General features: G+C 44.7%; 2 protein-coding genes across 6 annotated transcripts in view; both read left to right on the top strand.

Moving 5' to 3' along the window:
• LOC133110199 (protein NDRG3-like) overlaps positions 1-7,563 on the top strand; it is a 45,377-nt gene extending 37,814 nt beyond the window's left edge. For 2 of the 3 annotated variants that reach the window (XM_061220128.1, XM_061220130.1), the window contains 5 exons: positions 227-274; positions 536-571; positions 1,301-1,352; positions 4,865-4,903; positions 5,681-7,563. In XM_061220128.1, the coding sequence (XP_061076112.1) occupies positions 227-274; positions 536-571; positions 1,301-1,352; positions 4,865-4,903; positions 5,681-5,856 (351 nt within the window). In that variant the 3' untranslated portion in view covers positions 5,857-7,563. The remainder of the gene's footprint in view (positions 1-226; positions 275-535; positions 572-1,300; positions 1,353-4,864; positions 4,904-5,680) is intronic. The other variant, XM_061220129.1, reaches the window with a different exon arrangement.
• Positions 7,564-8,952: 1,389 nt separating this feature from the next.
• The window catches only part of rbm10 (RNA binding motif protein 10), a 17,677-nt gene continuing 10,762 nt past the window's right edge, over positions 8,953-15,867 (top strand). For 2 of the 3 annotated variants that reach the window (XM_061219615.1, XM_061219613.1), the window contains exons 1-8: positions 8,953-9,098; positions 10,261-10,326; positions 10,785-11,361; positions 11,732-11,962; positions 12,300-12,369; positions 13,953-14,026; positions 15,439-15,525; positions 15,622-15,682. In XM_061219615.1, coding sequence (XP_061075599.1) covers positions 10,310-10,326; positions 10,785-11,361; positions 11,732-11,962; positions 12,300-12,369; positions 13,953-14,026; positions 15,439-15,525; positions 15,622-15,682 — 1,117 coding nt within the window. In that variant the 5' untranslated portion in view covers positions 8,953-9,098; positions 10,261-10,309. The remainder of the gene's footprint in view (positions 9,099-10,260; positions 10,327-10,784; positions 11,362-11,731; positions 11,963-12,299; positions 12,370-13,952; positions 14,027-15,438; positions 15,526-15,621; positions 15,683-15,867) is intronic. The other variant, XM_061219616.1, reaches the window with a different exon arrangement.

Here is a 15,867-nt window from a genome sequence, read left to right as displayed (position 1 = left end):
GCTTACACTGCCACCGGATTCGTGCTGTTATCACCATGGAAACTCCGCGTGACCTCAGCATAGCCTCAGAGCACAGTAAAAGCTCCAGGAACACAGCAGCTCTCAGTTTCCTTCAGAGCATAGTCACAGGGCCTGAATCCTAATGAGGGTTCTCTGGAGCCCAATGCAGCCATTCTGTGCCTGTCTGCCGGGGGGTTTAACTCTAATTCTCTCTTTTCCTACGTAGGTGGAGTGCAACTCCAGGTTAAATCCATCCAACACAACATTGCTGAAGGTAAGGATGTTTATTTTCTTTGTTTAGGAATAAACTTTTATCTGCAGTGAACACCTTCATATTGGTGCTATTGCAATATTATGCACTTCACCTGCCTTCACTTGACATGGTGACAGCAGAGGTACTACTGCTTATAATCCAATGAGCCTTTATTTAACACAGTATCATTGCATCATTACAGACATGCCTATTCAGTTGTGGTTTGTCTGTAGGCTCTATGGTAGTGACCATGTTTGTGTGTTTCTCTCTCTCTCTGTTCAGATGGCTGACTGCGGTGGCTTGCCTCAGGTTGTCCAAGTGAGTAACATCTCATCCGACAATTGGACTGGTGTGGATGGTGGCCACCCTCCTTATGGATTTTAATAGTTTGATCAAGCAGGGAGAAAGCAGGGGGATACAATGAGGGGGTCACAGTACAGAAAGTTCCATGGGGGGAATCAAACCCTAGGCTACACAGGTTGAAACTATGTTTTGAGAGTCAGCCTCCCTGCAGTCTGTGTCCCCAATGTTATTGTTACCTGTTACATGATTTTTGTACAATAACAACATCATTCCGATTAATATTGCTAATTTGTATTATTGGTTTACACATGCAGTATATCAGCACAGATGGGCTGACTGGTCTCTTCTCATTATCAAACATTGTTATGTTCCTCAAGCAGAATGTATTAGATAATGTTTGCCATATATGGCAGCAAAATTGGTGCAGTGGGTAGCACTGTCGCCTCACAGCAAGGTTCCAGTTCCAACCGAGGGCGATTCTGTGTGGAGTGCGCATGTTTTCCTTGTGTCCATGCAAATTTCCACCAGCTACTCTGGTTGCCACAGTCCAAAGACATGCAGTAGGTGAAGTGGACCCTGTGGCGGGTTGGCGACCTGATCAGGGTATATTCCTCACCCAGTGCATGATGGGATAGTAACCCTGACCAGGAATAAGCAGTTTAGAAAATGGATGAAGGCATAGATATATGCATGGATATATAGATGTTTGCTATAAATAACGGTCACACTTTATGTTTCTCACAGCCGGGTAAACTCGCTGAAGCCTTCAAGTACTTTGTCCAGGGCATGGGTTACAGTGAGTACAGAGCGCCTCTTCTCCCACATCTGTCACATTCCCTTTCACACTCTCAGGGGTACAGTGTCTGGAGCAAACTGGGTTTTACACTGTCTGTCTGTGAACTGAGTCAACAAAAGTCTTCGTTTTTTGTTTTTTTGTTTTTTTTACTTTGAAGTGTCCTGTCATGGGAAGTCTCTGTGTTCTAGTGTCTCTTAAACCACAGCAGATATTTACAAAGAAACTTAACTTAGATGCATACTGGTCCCGCAAACTCAGCCCACACCCCTCTCATATACCCATAAATTACTGTTTGGGAGTTTTTGACCTGGGGACTACTAGAGGTCATGTGTACAGTTGTCTCACTGAGACTTCTTTTTTACCCATCTCTTAACTGGAAAATGCTTTTGAAATACACTCATTCAGCACTTTATTAGGAACACTTGTTACTTGTGAACTTCTTAAGCATCCCGGTAATTTTGGCCGTGGCATGATTGTTGGTGCTAGACAGGCTGGTTTGAGTATTTCTGTAACTGCTCATCTTCAAGCACAACAGACTCTAGATTTACTCAGAATTGTGCGAAAAACGGAAAACATCCAGTGAGTGGCTGTTCTGCGGATGGCAATGCCTTGATGATGAGAGAGGTCAACAGAGAATGGCCAGACTGATATGAGCTGACCAGGCTACGGTAACTCAGACAACCACTCTGTACAATTGTGGTGAGCAGAAAAGCATCTCAGAATCCACAACACGTCAAACTTTGAGGCAGATGGGCTACAACAACAGAAGAACACGTTGGGTTCCACTTCTGTCAGCCAAGAACAGAAAGCAGTGGGCACAGGCTCACCAAAACTGGACAGTTGAAGACTGGACAAATGTAGCCTGGTCTGATGAATCTTGATTTCTGCTGAGGCATACAGATGGTAGGGTTAGAATTTGGCATCAACAGCTTGAATCCATGGATCCAACCTGCCTTTTGTCAACAGTCCAGGCTGGTTTTTTAGGCACACTTTGGGCTCATTAATACCAATCAATCATCGCTTCAATGCCACAGCCTATTTGAGTATTGTTGCTGACCATGTGCATCCCTTCATGGCCACAATGTACCCATCTTCTAATGGCTACTTCCATTAGAAGATGGGTACATTGTGTCAAAAACCAAAAGTAACTGGTTTCATGAACATGACAATGAGTCAACGGATCTGAATCCAATAGAACACCTTTGGGTGAAATTGTGTGATGCAATCATCACAACGTGGAACAGAATCTCAATGGAATGTTTTCAACATCTTGTGGAATCCATGCAGCGTATAATTGAGGCTGATTTGAGAGCAAATAGAGGCCATACCCAGGATTTGTATTTGTATTAGTGCTCCTAATAAAGTGCTCAGTGAGAAAACTGATACCAGTCACAGAACCCGGGGATTAAACGCACACAACTAACCACGTTTCTGTCCTTTTCACAGTCTTGAATGTCCATGGTAGTAAGTACATGTTTGCCAGTGTTTGCTGTTCTGTAGCATGACTCACAGTACAGCAGCTTCCTGGGTGACTTCTGTGTGGCGAGACTCCCTTCCCTTAACATACTGCTTTTAAAAACAGTTTAAAATGCAGAGTCCCATGTGGTAGAACAACCACACTTTTGATGCTCTTTCTCTCTCTCTCTCTGCCTCTCTCTCTCTCTTTCTCTGTCTCTATCCATGTCCCTACATCCTTTGATCTACGGTGTTTAAAGTTGGACAGAGAACGCCCTTTTCAAAATATGAAGTTTAACAAAGATAAATACCAGATGGGGCTCTGCATGTCTAAATGGTGTGAAGTATCTCTGTTTCTGGAAAGTGTTTCATTTCTCTTTCTGGATGCAGATAAATGTTTGTATTTAAAGATATAAACATGGAGTGCAGAAAAGCATTGTGTGGGACAGACTGAATGGGTTTAGCGTATTGGTACAGATGTCTCTCTCATCTACAGGAGTAAAGCACACCCACAGCTTACTGACCCCTGGGTGCAGGTGTCGACTAACATGCTTTGCACAGACTGCGGTCTGAAGTTGACACTTAGCTCAAAGGCAGGAAAGGGAATTCTCTGAATGCTTCCACAGCTGGTTTCTTTGAACACTGACTTTGATGCTGAACAAAAAGTGTGATAAAAATACAAACATTTTTTTCTCCATTTTATGGTTTATTTTTTTCATATTGCCATGTGGCTTTGTCCCATTGTGTAGAAGGTTATGGAAGAAGCAGTGCTTTAAATGAAATCTTCAATGGCCATTTTATACAGTGAGTGTTTACACGTTTAAGAAAAGGGACAGTGCTATTGTTAAATGACTCAATCTAAAAGATTCAATCTATTCTAAACCTGTTCATTGCACATGTGAAGACTGATTTACATGAGAATCACATCATTTTATGCTTTTTTGTCCTGAAAGAGAAAAATCAGGGTGGAACATTAAAACAATCTTAAGAGGGGAAACTATAATTGATTGTCTTTATTTTAGATACCTAATTAAAACCCCATTTTCATTTAACATTCACATGGCAGTTTTCAGAAGATGGGCAAGAATACAGAGGGCATGCTTATTATGAATGATGTGCTAATTACTTGTTCATGCCACTTTCGGACCTGGGTTTAATTAGGACGTGGCATTTAAACTACTTTGTATCAAAGAAATGTGTTTCAGTAAAACCCCATGGTTCACAGGTCTTTTAAGGAGATATCCTCCAGCTCTCCCTTTGTTTATCCCATCATTCCCTTTTCTCTTCCTTGTGTTGTGCTTTTGAAACTGTCCATCTCATTACGGCAAAAGCATATCGTATGTTCATAACACCCAAGACGAAGTCGCCATTTTGTGCCCCCCATCAGCGAGGTGACTGAGAGCTCTCTCTGAGGGCTCCACTGCCCCCACAGCAGGTCTAACGCTGATTAAAGGCTCTCTCTCTGCCGAAAAGAAGCTGTGAACAGCAGGGCAGGGCTCGGGTTCAAAGCTCTCCATGTTTTTTTGAAACTCGCCCTCACCTGAGGGGCTCACCCTTTTTGGGGTGTGTTTTTGATCAGTGTTTGTGTTTTCAAAAATTAAATCTTCATGAGGCAGATTGGGCTTGGCTGCTGAATGTCATCTCTGTAAGGGATTTCTCCCATTTCACCTGATGCATCATAGTGGTGTGCACTATTACAGTCATTTACTATTGCTTTATTAAAAATATATTTGAGAAGGGAATTCGTTGATAAACAAGATGAGGAAAATTGAGGCATCTTTAGATGGACAACAGCAGCTATTATTCAATTCTAGCTCCAGCAGTAGTAATAAAATGTAATAGTTTTTAATATATCACATCATTTAGGCGTAGTTTAGCACAATGAATATGGGCAATGTAATATAATATAAAATATGAGTAATATAATCTGAAACATATAACAATCTAGGATAGATTTTCTCCAGGACGAGTCAATAACCTAAATGTGTCTCCATGTCTCCCCATGTCCTTCTTACCTCCCTCCTTGTCTTCCTGTCCCCTCCCATCAATGCTAACAGTCCCCCATGTTCAGCTCAGCCATCTGAACAATGAATCAGGTACCAGGATCTCACACTGCTGCCCAGAGTGGTGTCAGCCAGTCATTACATAAGACAGCCACCCGTATTCCCAGACCTGACGACCACTACCTTACATTTAGTGACCATTTCAGTTTTTTTTAAGACCGTAAAAAAGGCATGATCCGTGCAGTTTCCATTTTTTGTGTTTCTTTTTCTTATCTGTTTTGTGTAAACGGGGTGTGTGCATGTGTGTTGGTGTCGCTGGGATAAGCGCTGTACTGTTCCCTGTGTGTTTCCGTGTTTGTTTCCCTACTGTACGTCTCTGTGTTTGTGTTGCGCATGCTTCATCCTCAACATTCAGCATACTCATTTGTTTCTTTCTATTAAACAGTGTCCTTGGGAAGATATTTTATTTTGGGAGAATAATGATCTTGTCAGCAATACAGAATAAAAGTTGATGACTTTGGCTGACTTTGTACAGAGGTAGCCAGGTGAAGAGAAAATATTCTCAATGTCTCACTAAAGGTAATTATAATCATATGATTATGATTCATATTATTTTAATCACTAAACCAAATGAACAGGTAAAAATGAATATTATGCCTGTGTTTTTGTGTTTTTCACTTAGAAACAGAGGGGGTTTTGTGCAGTATGTCTCTGACAAGCATCATTATTCTCTCTCCCCCAGGGGTTATTTGACCAGAGTTCTGACTGGAACATTACAGATTCCAGCTCCCTCCCCCCTCTCTCTCCTCTCACTTCCACCTGTACCTGCGCAGGCTGTGAACCCCTCTCTGTTGTATCTCCCTCTCGCAGTTCCCACGGCGAGCATGACCAGGCTGGCCCGCTCACGCACCCAGTCCTCCTCCAGCATGGGCTCACCGGACGGCAGCCACTCCCACAGCCTCAGCAGCTCCCAGCTGGACGGGGCCGGCTCTTCCACCGCCCTGGACAACCAGACCGGGCCTCAGACCATGGAGGTGTCCTGTTAAACACCCCCAGCCTGGCCCTCCCAGATGCCTGCCGAAGTATACCTCTGCCTCCCCTCCTCTCTCCTGTGTCTCCCCCCTCCTCCCTCCTTCCCCCACCGCCTGTCGCTGAGCTCAAAGCCAGAGAGACCTGTAACGAATGGTGTTATAAATGTGAATATATACATATATAAATATTAATATAATCATATGTAATTACACACCTATGAAAAAAGTCACTAGCTGAGGGGACCAAAAAATTAAAATATATATAAATATTAAGAAATTGACAGCATAGGTTGAATTCCACCGAACATGTTTCTTATTGTTTTCTCAAGGTGTGTGCATGTCAGTTGTGTCACTATAATAGGCAGGATTTTGGGTGTTTTTTTTTTTTTTTTTGTGGTTGTAATTTCTGTTATTTTGATTTCCTTTTCATTGTTCCACGATGGTTAATGTCTCCAGTCCTGTATTATTATCCTCATTTCAGTTTTAGTACACTTTTTGTTTTTGTAAAGTGCTTGTTTTTACTGATGAAGAGGAAGGGTTCCAGGGATTTTTGGAGGAGTTAAGAAAGGGGCAGGGCCTTATTATATACACTATAGGGAGTCCAATCTCTGTCCCTCCTCCTCCTATTTTACACAGACCAACCCTTACCCCTTCCCTTTTTCTTTTCATCATGTCATTAATTGACGAAATGCATTAAAAACACACTTGGCTCCCCTTACTGAAGAGTAGTATCTTGTTCCAGCACTGTACCTTTATACATATAACTGTACAGCATGATCACATTATACTGCAGGTGAATTCATGCTTGGGTTTAGACGTGCACAAAGTAGAGCTGTCCGTGCTGTTTTGCTGTCTGCTTTTCTGCTTGGGTTATTTTGTGTAACTGCTTGAGTGGGAGTTGTAGCCTGCAGACATTAGATGAAATGATAGGACTGAGCGGCTGGTCGCAGCCTCTGCAGCACAGCTGTGTCAGAAACACCTCCAGGAGACCAGGATTCACGGATCCCCTTGAGGAACACATAGAGAGGAATATAAATCATCGTCATACATACCCAAGCTTCGGAGCAGGGAAAATGTTTTTCTTCAATAGATTTATTTCTTTTTCTTTTGCCTGAAGTTATCAGACTAACATCATGAGACTTGACACCACTGTCCTGCTAAGGCAAGCGCTTACTGACTATATTAAGACTGTATTGACAATATTATATTAAGTGTAGGCAGTGAGTAAATGTTTTCGGAGCAGAATGGTCAAGCCTGTTCAAGTGGGCAGCAGTGTTACTACATTTCTTCAAAATCCATAATACAGTTCATGTCATGGGGAAGTAGCATAGGTACATTTGAGACACAGCAGATACCTGTTGGGAGTTTTCAAAACCACATAAATGGCACAGTTAAAACAGAGAAATTGCACAAAATACCAACAAATAAAGTTTGCTTGACATGGTTTGCATCCTTTGTTTAAAACCCCATGCTTATTCATTTTAAAGTTGTTTGTTTTTGTTCATAGATTGAGTCATTGTCTTGATTTGTGTTTTTATTCCTTTTTATGATAGTCACCTCTAAAGTGAAAATTGATAGCTGTGTGCGGTATCAAAACCTTTAAGTCTGTGATTATGTGGAATTGTATTCTGTCCCCAATCAGATGGGGGCATGTACCTCTCACTGTCTGCTGGTTCTATTCATTTGTACTGACCATTAAATAAAGCTAGAGGTTGTAAAATATTGGTGCATTCCTGAGCTGTTTTCTGCCTGTGTGTGTGCTCGCTTGTGTGTATACATTTCTATTTTGTGTGTGTGTGTGTGTGTGTGTGTGTGTGTGTGTGTGTGTGTGTTCGTATGTTTTATTTCAACATTTAATTGTGTGGAACCTCATTTTTGATATTCACAGTCATGGTGCTGCATTAGCTCTGTTAGTGTCCTGTGCCTTTCTGGCTATAAAGAAGATGGGGGTGTGTTCTGCTGCACTGTTCCTTGTGGGGGACTAGTTTCCTTGGTTCAAAGCATCCTTTAGCTCTCCATGCTCCACACACCCAGTTTTATTGCATTGAAAAGCACAAATCTATTAGTCCAAAATCAAACTCATTATGTGCAAGTTCATTCAATATTCAACATTCAATTATTTTGTTAGGCCAGATTAAAATGTAAAATAAAATGTTCTTCCAAGTTTATTAAGCATGGAAAACTATAAAAAGGATTGTGACACGGGGGGTTGGCACGGCTTGACAAACTGTTCAAGGATATTTACAAAAGTCGTTTACTGTGGTTAAAAATTGTCGGATGTTTACCAGCCTGTTATTCACTGAGTGAGAAGGCTACAATAGATGGACGAAATGCCGTGTGCTTGCTAGCTACAGTATTTAGGCTACTTTAGCCTAACCCTGCAGTCTGGCACACTAGGCTATAATATTCACGTACTGAAAATGTTTAGTGCTCAAAATGAAATTAAGCAATCAATAATTCGTTTAAAAAAATGAATCCTATTCTATGAGTTTTTCAGAATCCCTGATAGATGTTATAGCCACCCTAATTGACACTATTGGTAACTGGCCATGACAATCCTGTAGTACATTAGGATATGATGAAACGCATTATTATGCCACAATTCAGTTTTATATTTACCCAGAAGAATGTAGTCATCAAAATAATAAAAGCTTATCTCATCACTTCGACAATGTATTGCTCAAATATAAAACGACATACAGTGTCCAAAGTATCGTTTCAGCATACAAAGTAACTGTCCTTATGTAGTGATGAAAATCACAGCACCACATACCAAGGCCGATAATTGCATTGAAGGTTTAACTTCCCATAAGATGGCAGGTAAAATACACTGAGTATATGTGGAAAATTTGTGCGAATCGCGTCGGAGAGATTCCAGACGCCAATGCCTGGAAATTCCTTGTAGTCTATTCCACACGAGCCCCTTCCAGATCTGCGATGGAAGGAGAATGAACGAAGTTTATTAAGGAAAAGGGGGAACGCGATTACTCGCAGTTTGTGACTGTCCAATTACAATGGCTGCAAATGAAAGTCTGGACTTTTTACACCAATCACATGGGAAGTCAAACTCGTACACTCCCTTGTCAATTCCTGTAGCCATTTTATCTAGCGCTAGCCGACGTTAGCTGCATAAACGAATATTATATCCTATCGTTACAATAGTGTAATTGTAGCTAGTGGCTTAAATTTTTAGTGGCCGAACTTATAATGATTTTCAAGTGTATGTTATAGTTTTTCCTTACGACTAGTTTGCAAAGGTAAGTTTTGCATGCACTGTATTTTTAGTGTTACAGTTAGCTACATACCTTTACTTGCTATAATTTATGTTAGCTGCTGGTGTCGCTAGCTATGTAGCTAGCGACATCAAGCAGTGGCAGGCTTGCACGATACAGCTAGCTTGTCGCTAGATAGTGTTGACTAGCTACGTTTGCTACATTTCATTGGGGTTAGCTAACGTTGCTGCTTTTACTTGGATAACTTCTAGCAAACACCGCTTTGGTCAAACGAAAGTACGTTTTCATACAGCCCCGTTTTTCATCAGCAATCGATAGTGAGAGCTTTGGGTTGATTTTTCGACTTTTCTGTCGCTAACAAGTCGGCTAACGTTAGCTAGCTAATCATCTAGCTAGCGTTAGCAGATATTGCTAATGGGTGTTATAGTTGACTCGCTGACTAGCCTAACCCTAATGCAGATGCATTTATGTGATGGCTAGCTAGCTCGTTCCAAGTGTTGGGAGGAAAATGTGTCTGGTTTGTAAATTCCGATTATTTCTTTTGGTGTATTTTATTTGATATTTTCTGTTTTTAGCTAATACCCGAACCTTTCTTCAGTTGCTAACCTTACATGTAAATATATTAGCAAGCTGATTTAACAGCGTATGCAGCTCTGACGTTGCTATGCAGGTAGGCTGTCTTCCTGGCAAGCCAGCATTATCTTGTAGGTAGTCCAGGTGCTTTGTTTACTGGTTGCGTTCAGCCAACATTGGCTACAAAGCGAGGTCTATTTAACGTTCCTTCCGGAATAATTGGCGTGAGTGAGCTCGGCTACACGCCGGCAGTAAGTTTTTGGCTGTCTGGCTGACGCTGTCATACAATTTCTTTCTTACTGTGAAACATCCCTGACTTGTTTACATAATGGACAGATGTGACTCGATACAACTGTGTCGCCACAAACCAGTTAAATGACACCACTTACAGTATATTTACTTCTTTCGTGGCATGCCAGTTGTCTTCAATTTAAAGTAACTTTATTGATGAAGTGAATGAAGTCACTCTTGATAAATGTACATGCAATAAAATCTTGAAAAAGAACTGCACAAAATTTTTGATATTGGATATTTCATTTATTCAGCCATCCAATGTGATTATTGTGTACTGACATGAAATTATTTTATCCAAACTCCACATTCCCATTTTTAGGATCTGCAAATGCTTGAGTAGAGGTTGGTGTGCAGCCCAGGGGGAGATCATGGAATATGAGAGGCGGTAAGTGAATTTGGCGTAAACAGCTGTGCAGCCCCGGATCTTGTTGTGGTTTCACAGTGGCTGCGTGTGTTATTCCTCTCTTTTTGTCTCAGAGAGTTTCATTACTTTCATAATCAAGCCGCTACAGAAGCACTATTAATTACTTGCTTAATTCTTGTACCCAAATCAAGAACTGGAGCTCTCTCTTGAGGAAAGGAAATGGCCAACTATTTGACCTCTGTACAGATCAATGAGTATAATAAGGATAGCAGTTAAGCTTAGATACTGAAATGGTCTATAGCACAATAGGCTTGTCAACATTGCTGTAGGAAAGATAATCAGATGATTATGGTGGCTAGGTAATCTTTCCTGGGCAAAATGTTCAGTGAAATTATTTTTTGTGGTGATGTTTCACAGTTCACTTGAAGTAAATGGTTAAGGAATAGATGGCTAACCGTTTTTTTATTCCCTATCTGAAGAGGTGGCCGGGGGGACCGAATGGGACGCTACGGCAACAACCTGGACGAGCACGATTACAGGGACATGGACTATCGAGGGTACGGGCACGAGGAGGGCGAGCCGGGCGGCGGGTTTGAGGACCGAGGGATGGACGAGAGGCCCTTCCGACGGGACGACAGAATGGGGGGAGCGAGGGGGAGGGGGTACGACTCGGGGCCTTTCCCCGACAGCCGTCTGGGGTTCCGGCAGAGAGGCATGCGGGGCGAAGACGGCAGGCCTGGGAAGGACTTCCCCCGCGGCCCCCACCCACACGCCCAGCCCCCGCACCCCAGGTTCAGACGGGAGGGCCGGGACTATGAGTTTGAGAGGGAGTACTTCGACAGGGAGCCCGAGGGCCGCAGGAGAGACTTCCGCCCTTTTAGGGGCATGCAGGAGGGGGGCGTGGGAGGGGCCTACCCCGATTCTGAAGAGGACAACCCCAGAGAGATGGAGGAGGAGGGTGGCTGGCACAGGATGGAAGCTGGTGCGCAAGATGACTTTCCTGGTGGACGGAGAGGAGAAGAAGGAAAGTTTTCAAGGGGGCCAGACAAGAGACAGGTGTGTGTGTGGTGTGTCTGTCTGTCTGTTGATTGGCATTTGCTGTAAGTTCTTGGCTCCTTCTTCCAAGCAGAGCCTGAGCCCTGTGTTTTAGACACTGTGAGACTAGCAGGTGCTACCTCTCCTGTAGTTCACTGTGTAGAAAATGTGTCCTGCCTCACAGGCGGTGAGGGGAAGATTCAGCTCCACTGCTCTCCTTTTGTGGGTGGAAAACTGTAAAGGTAGCCTTGTAAAAATAATAATTCTGAAAGACATTGGTTAGAATAAAGGCATTATGGTTTTCTAGTGAGTGACTGTCCTATAGAAATGTATTCCAGTTCTTCTTTTGCCCATCGGGGTTTTTCACAATTTATGTGGCCTTGCTCGACAGCCTCAGGATTTCACACAGAAGCGAGGGGGCTCAGAGAGGGGAGACCGGGGGCATGGCAACGGCCCAGAGCCTCCTGTGGAGGAGTCCTTGTCTGGGTTCCCCACCGACCCGGACCTCCGGGACCAGGACTATCGAGCCGACATGGACCAGGGCCAGAGGCCCAGCAACATCATCATGCTCCGCATGCTGCCGCCCACCGCAACCGTCAACGAGGTCAGCACTCTCACCACGGTAGCCTTTACTGCTGCGCCGACCACCTTCTGCATTAGCATGTAGCTTACGAGCCTCCTGAGCCTCAGTGAACATGGGGAACTCCTCTCTGGATCTTGCAACCTTTATCTTCATTGTGTTTTAGTTGAGGAGGTGCCTATCCTTTCCATGAAAAATTCAAAATGTTACTATAAAAAAAAAAAAAGAGAGAGCATTTCTTCTGTAGGTGCATACAGTTTGGGTGGGGGTGATGTTGCCAATGTGTGATACACAACTTTGTAATTGAAATAATGTGATTCATAAATGAGCGTAAATCCACCTCGACGCTTTTTAGCGCAGATCTGTGCTCTCTCTTCAGATCCGCTCACAGCTGCAGGAGCAGGGGATCCAGCCCAGAGAGGTACGGCTGATGAGGAACAAGTCTTCAGGTGAGCTCACAGTCCTAAGGAGACCCCTGTCCCGCCATAACCCCCCAAAAAAATCTCCCTTCTTCCCTCTCTACTGAGCTAGCTGCAAGCTCATATTTTTCCTCCTCCTACAACGGCCCTTTCCCCTGAACCACGTACGCGAAATAACACGCTCCTTCCCTTCCTCCTCACCCCATCCGTCTGCTTCCAGTCCTCTTTTTTTTTGCCCGCCGTTCCTGAACATCTTACATGTGGAGCTGGCCCCCCGAACCCGCCCCTCCCCTCTTCGTTAAATGGCTGCTCCACTAACCCCACTCCCGCCTCCATTTTGCGTCGCCTCTGACTCCTCCACGCGTGAGCCGTGCGCACATCTCACTCACTCACTCTCTGTTCACATTCCCGGAGACTCTCTTCACAGATTGTCACACTGACCGAACCAGTGTAAGTATTTTTAATGAACCCCTCCTCAGCTTCTCTCTGCTGTTATGTCTGACAGATGTGGAAGGTTTTGTTTTTTTTGTTTTCCATGCACCTTTCAACAACTGTAAATGACTCTTGATCTGGAGCTTCCTCTAGTCCAAGATGAGTGATTTATTGCGGGATATAAGTGAGATATGAGATTGCGGGGCTGTAGTAATTGTGCCTGTGTGTTTGTCGTAGTGTGACCCAGACTGAATGCCCGTAAGGAGTTCTGAATGCGTTTGCGCCTGATGCTGCATGTTGGTGTCTGTGTGAATTTGAGTGACGGGCGTGTCTACCTGCACTGAGGAGAGAGTAGTGTGAGGGTGTCACTGTGTGAGTCTAAAGTTGAGCTGAACTGTGTCCATGATAAGGCTGGAAGGAAATGCTCAAGTCTTTGGATGGGTGGTTAAGGCAGTCTCTCTCTCTCGCTCTCTCTCCCTCTCTCCCCTTCTCTCTCCCTCTCTCCCCCGCTCTGTCTTCCTCTCTCTCCCTCTTTCCCCCGCTCTCTCTCTCCCTCTCTCTCGCTCTCTCGCTTTCTCTCCCTCTTCTCCCTCTTTCTGGATTTCTCGCTTTCTAGTTCTATCCGCTTCTCAATCTCTCCAGAGCTCCCTTGCCTTGCATTCACATTCTCGCCCTCTTTCTTACTCTTTCTTTCATTCTCTCTCACTTTCTTTTCTTGCTCTCCTGTCTTTCTCATGCTTTCTACATTCCTCGGTTTCTACCTTGTTCTCCAACTCTGATGAGCTCTCTTCCTTTCTCACTTGAATAATCTCTTGCTCTTTCTCTCTCGCTCTTGCTTTCGCTATCTCTCCTGCCCCCCTCTCTCTCTCTCCTGCCCCCTCTCTCTCTCCTGCTCTCCCTCTCTCTCTCCTGCCCCCCTCTCTCTCTCCTGCTCTCTCTCTCTCCTGCTCTCTCTCTCTCCTGCTCTCTCTCTCTCTCTCTTGCCCCCCCTCTCTCCCCTGCTCTCCCTCTCTCCCCTGCTCTTTCTCTCCTGCTCTCCCTCTCTCTCTCTCCTGCTCTCTCTCTCTCTCTCTCTCTCTCTCTCTCTCTCTCTCTCTCTCTCTCTCTCTCTAAATGAAAGCACTAACCCCTCACTGCGTTGTTGTTGTTCTGTCGTTGTGGGCCGGCGGGTGTGTCTCCAGGTCAGAGCCGAGGATTCGCCTTCGTCGAGTTTAGTCACTTGCAGGAGGCCACGCGCTGGATGGAGACCAACCAGGTCACTTCACACTGCACATACACATGCACATATTAAACACACACGCGTACAAAAACGCACCATACACACACACACACTTGCCCAACAGCTGCCCACTCCCAAGTACTTACTGTATGCTTACTACACACTGAAACTTTGACACAATGAGCTGAGCATGTCTAAGACAACCGTACAGACGTCACGCTGCACTGCCTCTGTCTGACCTGACTGTAGCTCAAGTCTGCCAGTGAGTAGTGTTGCCAGGAGGTAATGACAACCTTTAGTTTGTTCCCCAGTTTAAATCCCTTTGGGGCATATTTGGTAGGAGACTAATGTTTGAGTTTCATGTGTGTGCTGGGATGTGTTTAGTGTGGTTCTGAAATGAAGACTAGCATCCTATGCTCACTGGACATTTCCCTTGCTACTTCTGTGATATTGTTAGTTTTTTGGCATGACCAAAGCATGTCCGAAGGCACTGGACTAGTGGATGCATAGTTAGAAACACCCTTCCAGCCCCACCTATTTGTTTCTGTGCTTCTAAGCTTATATTTCAGAGCATGAGCATCCCCTCCAGTCACATGTCTAATCTGCTGGGAGGCTCAGTCTGAGTAGACTCCCTTAGCTGTTACACTAGGACCTGGGGATGTCACACTTTGTAATGGACGCTGTGTGTTCCATTTTGGTTTGAACCTATATTTTGTGTTTGCTTTGTGATGCAAGCTCAATTATTTGCTTGGGGCGAGAGCAGTACTTGCTGTAATAAATGATTAGCTGCTTTAGGTGTGCTGGAGGTTTGGGCTGAAGTGCAGAGAGGTTTGCAGCACCCTGTATTCGTCACACAGCCCCTGTATGCTTTATTAATGTGAAATGTAAGCAAATGAGGGTGACACTGCATGGATACCAGTTCCTGTTTTACAAAGAAACTGTAGCTCCAAGTTGTTACTATGGCCGGGGATGGCCTTTTCCCGGTCAACAGCAGAGTCCTTATACTTTTCAGTTGTGGCTATGTATGTTTTGTGGAAGGAAGAGGAGCAGAGAGGCTGCTGGGAAATGTGGTTCCTGCAATGGCAATGGGAGTGGGTTTGGGTGGGGGTGGGGGGGTAGATGGTTAGGCATCTCCAGGTTTCCCCTAGAAGGGGGGGGCTCAGGTGGTGGGCTGTAGAGCGTGGTCCCCAGTGCGCTCTCTCACGCCTCTCTGTGGCACACAGGCCAGTGTCGGTTTCCGTCCCAAACCCTCAAATCCAAAGGGTACACTCCTCTCCCTCTTCATCTTTTTTTCCTCTTGAATTTTCACCTCCTCTCTCTCCTCAATCTCTTTTTTTCTGCCTTTCTCTCATGAGCTGCGGCGTCTCGAAGGTGCGATTCTCACTCCCTTCCTGTCGTTCTCCCCCCCCCTCGTCTCTCCCCCCTCTCTCTGTTTTCGGCTGGTTCAGAGGGTGCTGACGGTCCTGGGGCAGAGGGTGTCCATGCACTACAGTGACCCCAAGCCGCGCGCCAATGAGGACTGGCTGTGCAACAAGGTGCGGACGCACGCCCGCACGCCTCTGATGTTGCTCTGCCCTGCTCACAGGGCGTCGTGTTGTGGTCCGTTTGTTTAACTCACCATGTCTTGGCAGTGCGGGGTGCAAAACTTCAAAAGGAGAGAGAAATGCTTCAAATGCGGAGTCCCAAAATCAGGTGAACCCTCCTCACATTCCTCTTAAACATGCAGTTATAATGGACATGGCTGGGGTTATCTGCCATAGCTGTGAAGCAAAGCTCACTGTACCTGCTTCATCTTTGTCGAATAATGCTGTGCCCAGAACTGTGATAATTTTGGCAGACAGACTCTGACTGAAGCCTGCATTAATGCAATGTCTATA

The sequence above is a fragment of the Conger conger genome, chromosome 14 (assembly GCF_963514075.1).
Source record: "Conger conger chromosome 14, fConCon1.1, whole genome shotgun sequence".
Lineage (NCBI taxonomy): Eukaryota > Metazoa > Chordata > Actinopteri > Anguilliformes > Congridae > Conger > Conger conger.
This window is presented reverse-complemented; position numbering and strand designations above follow the sequence as displayed.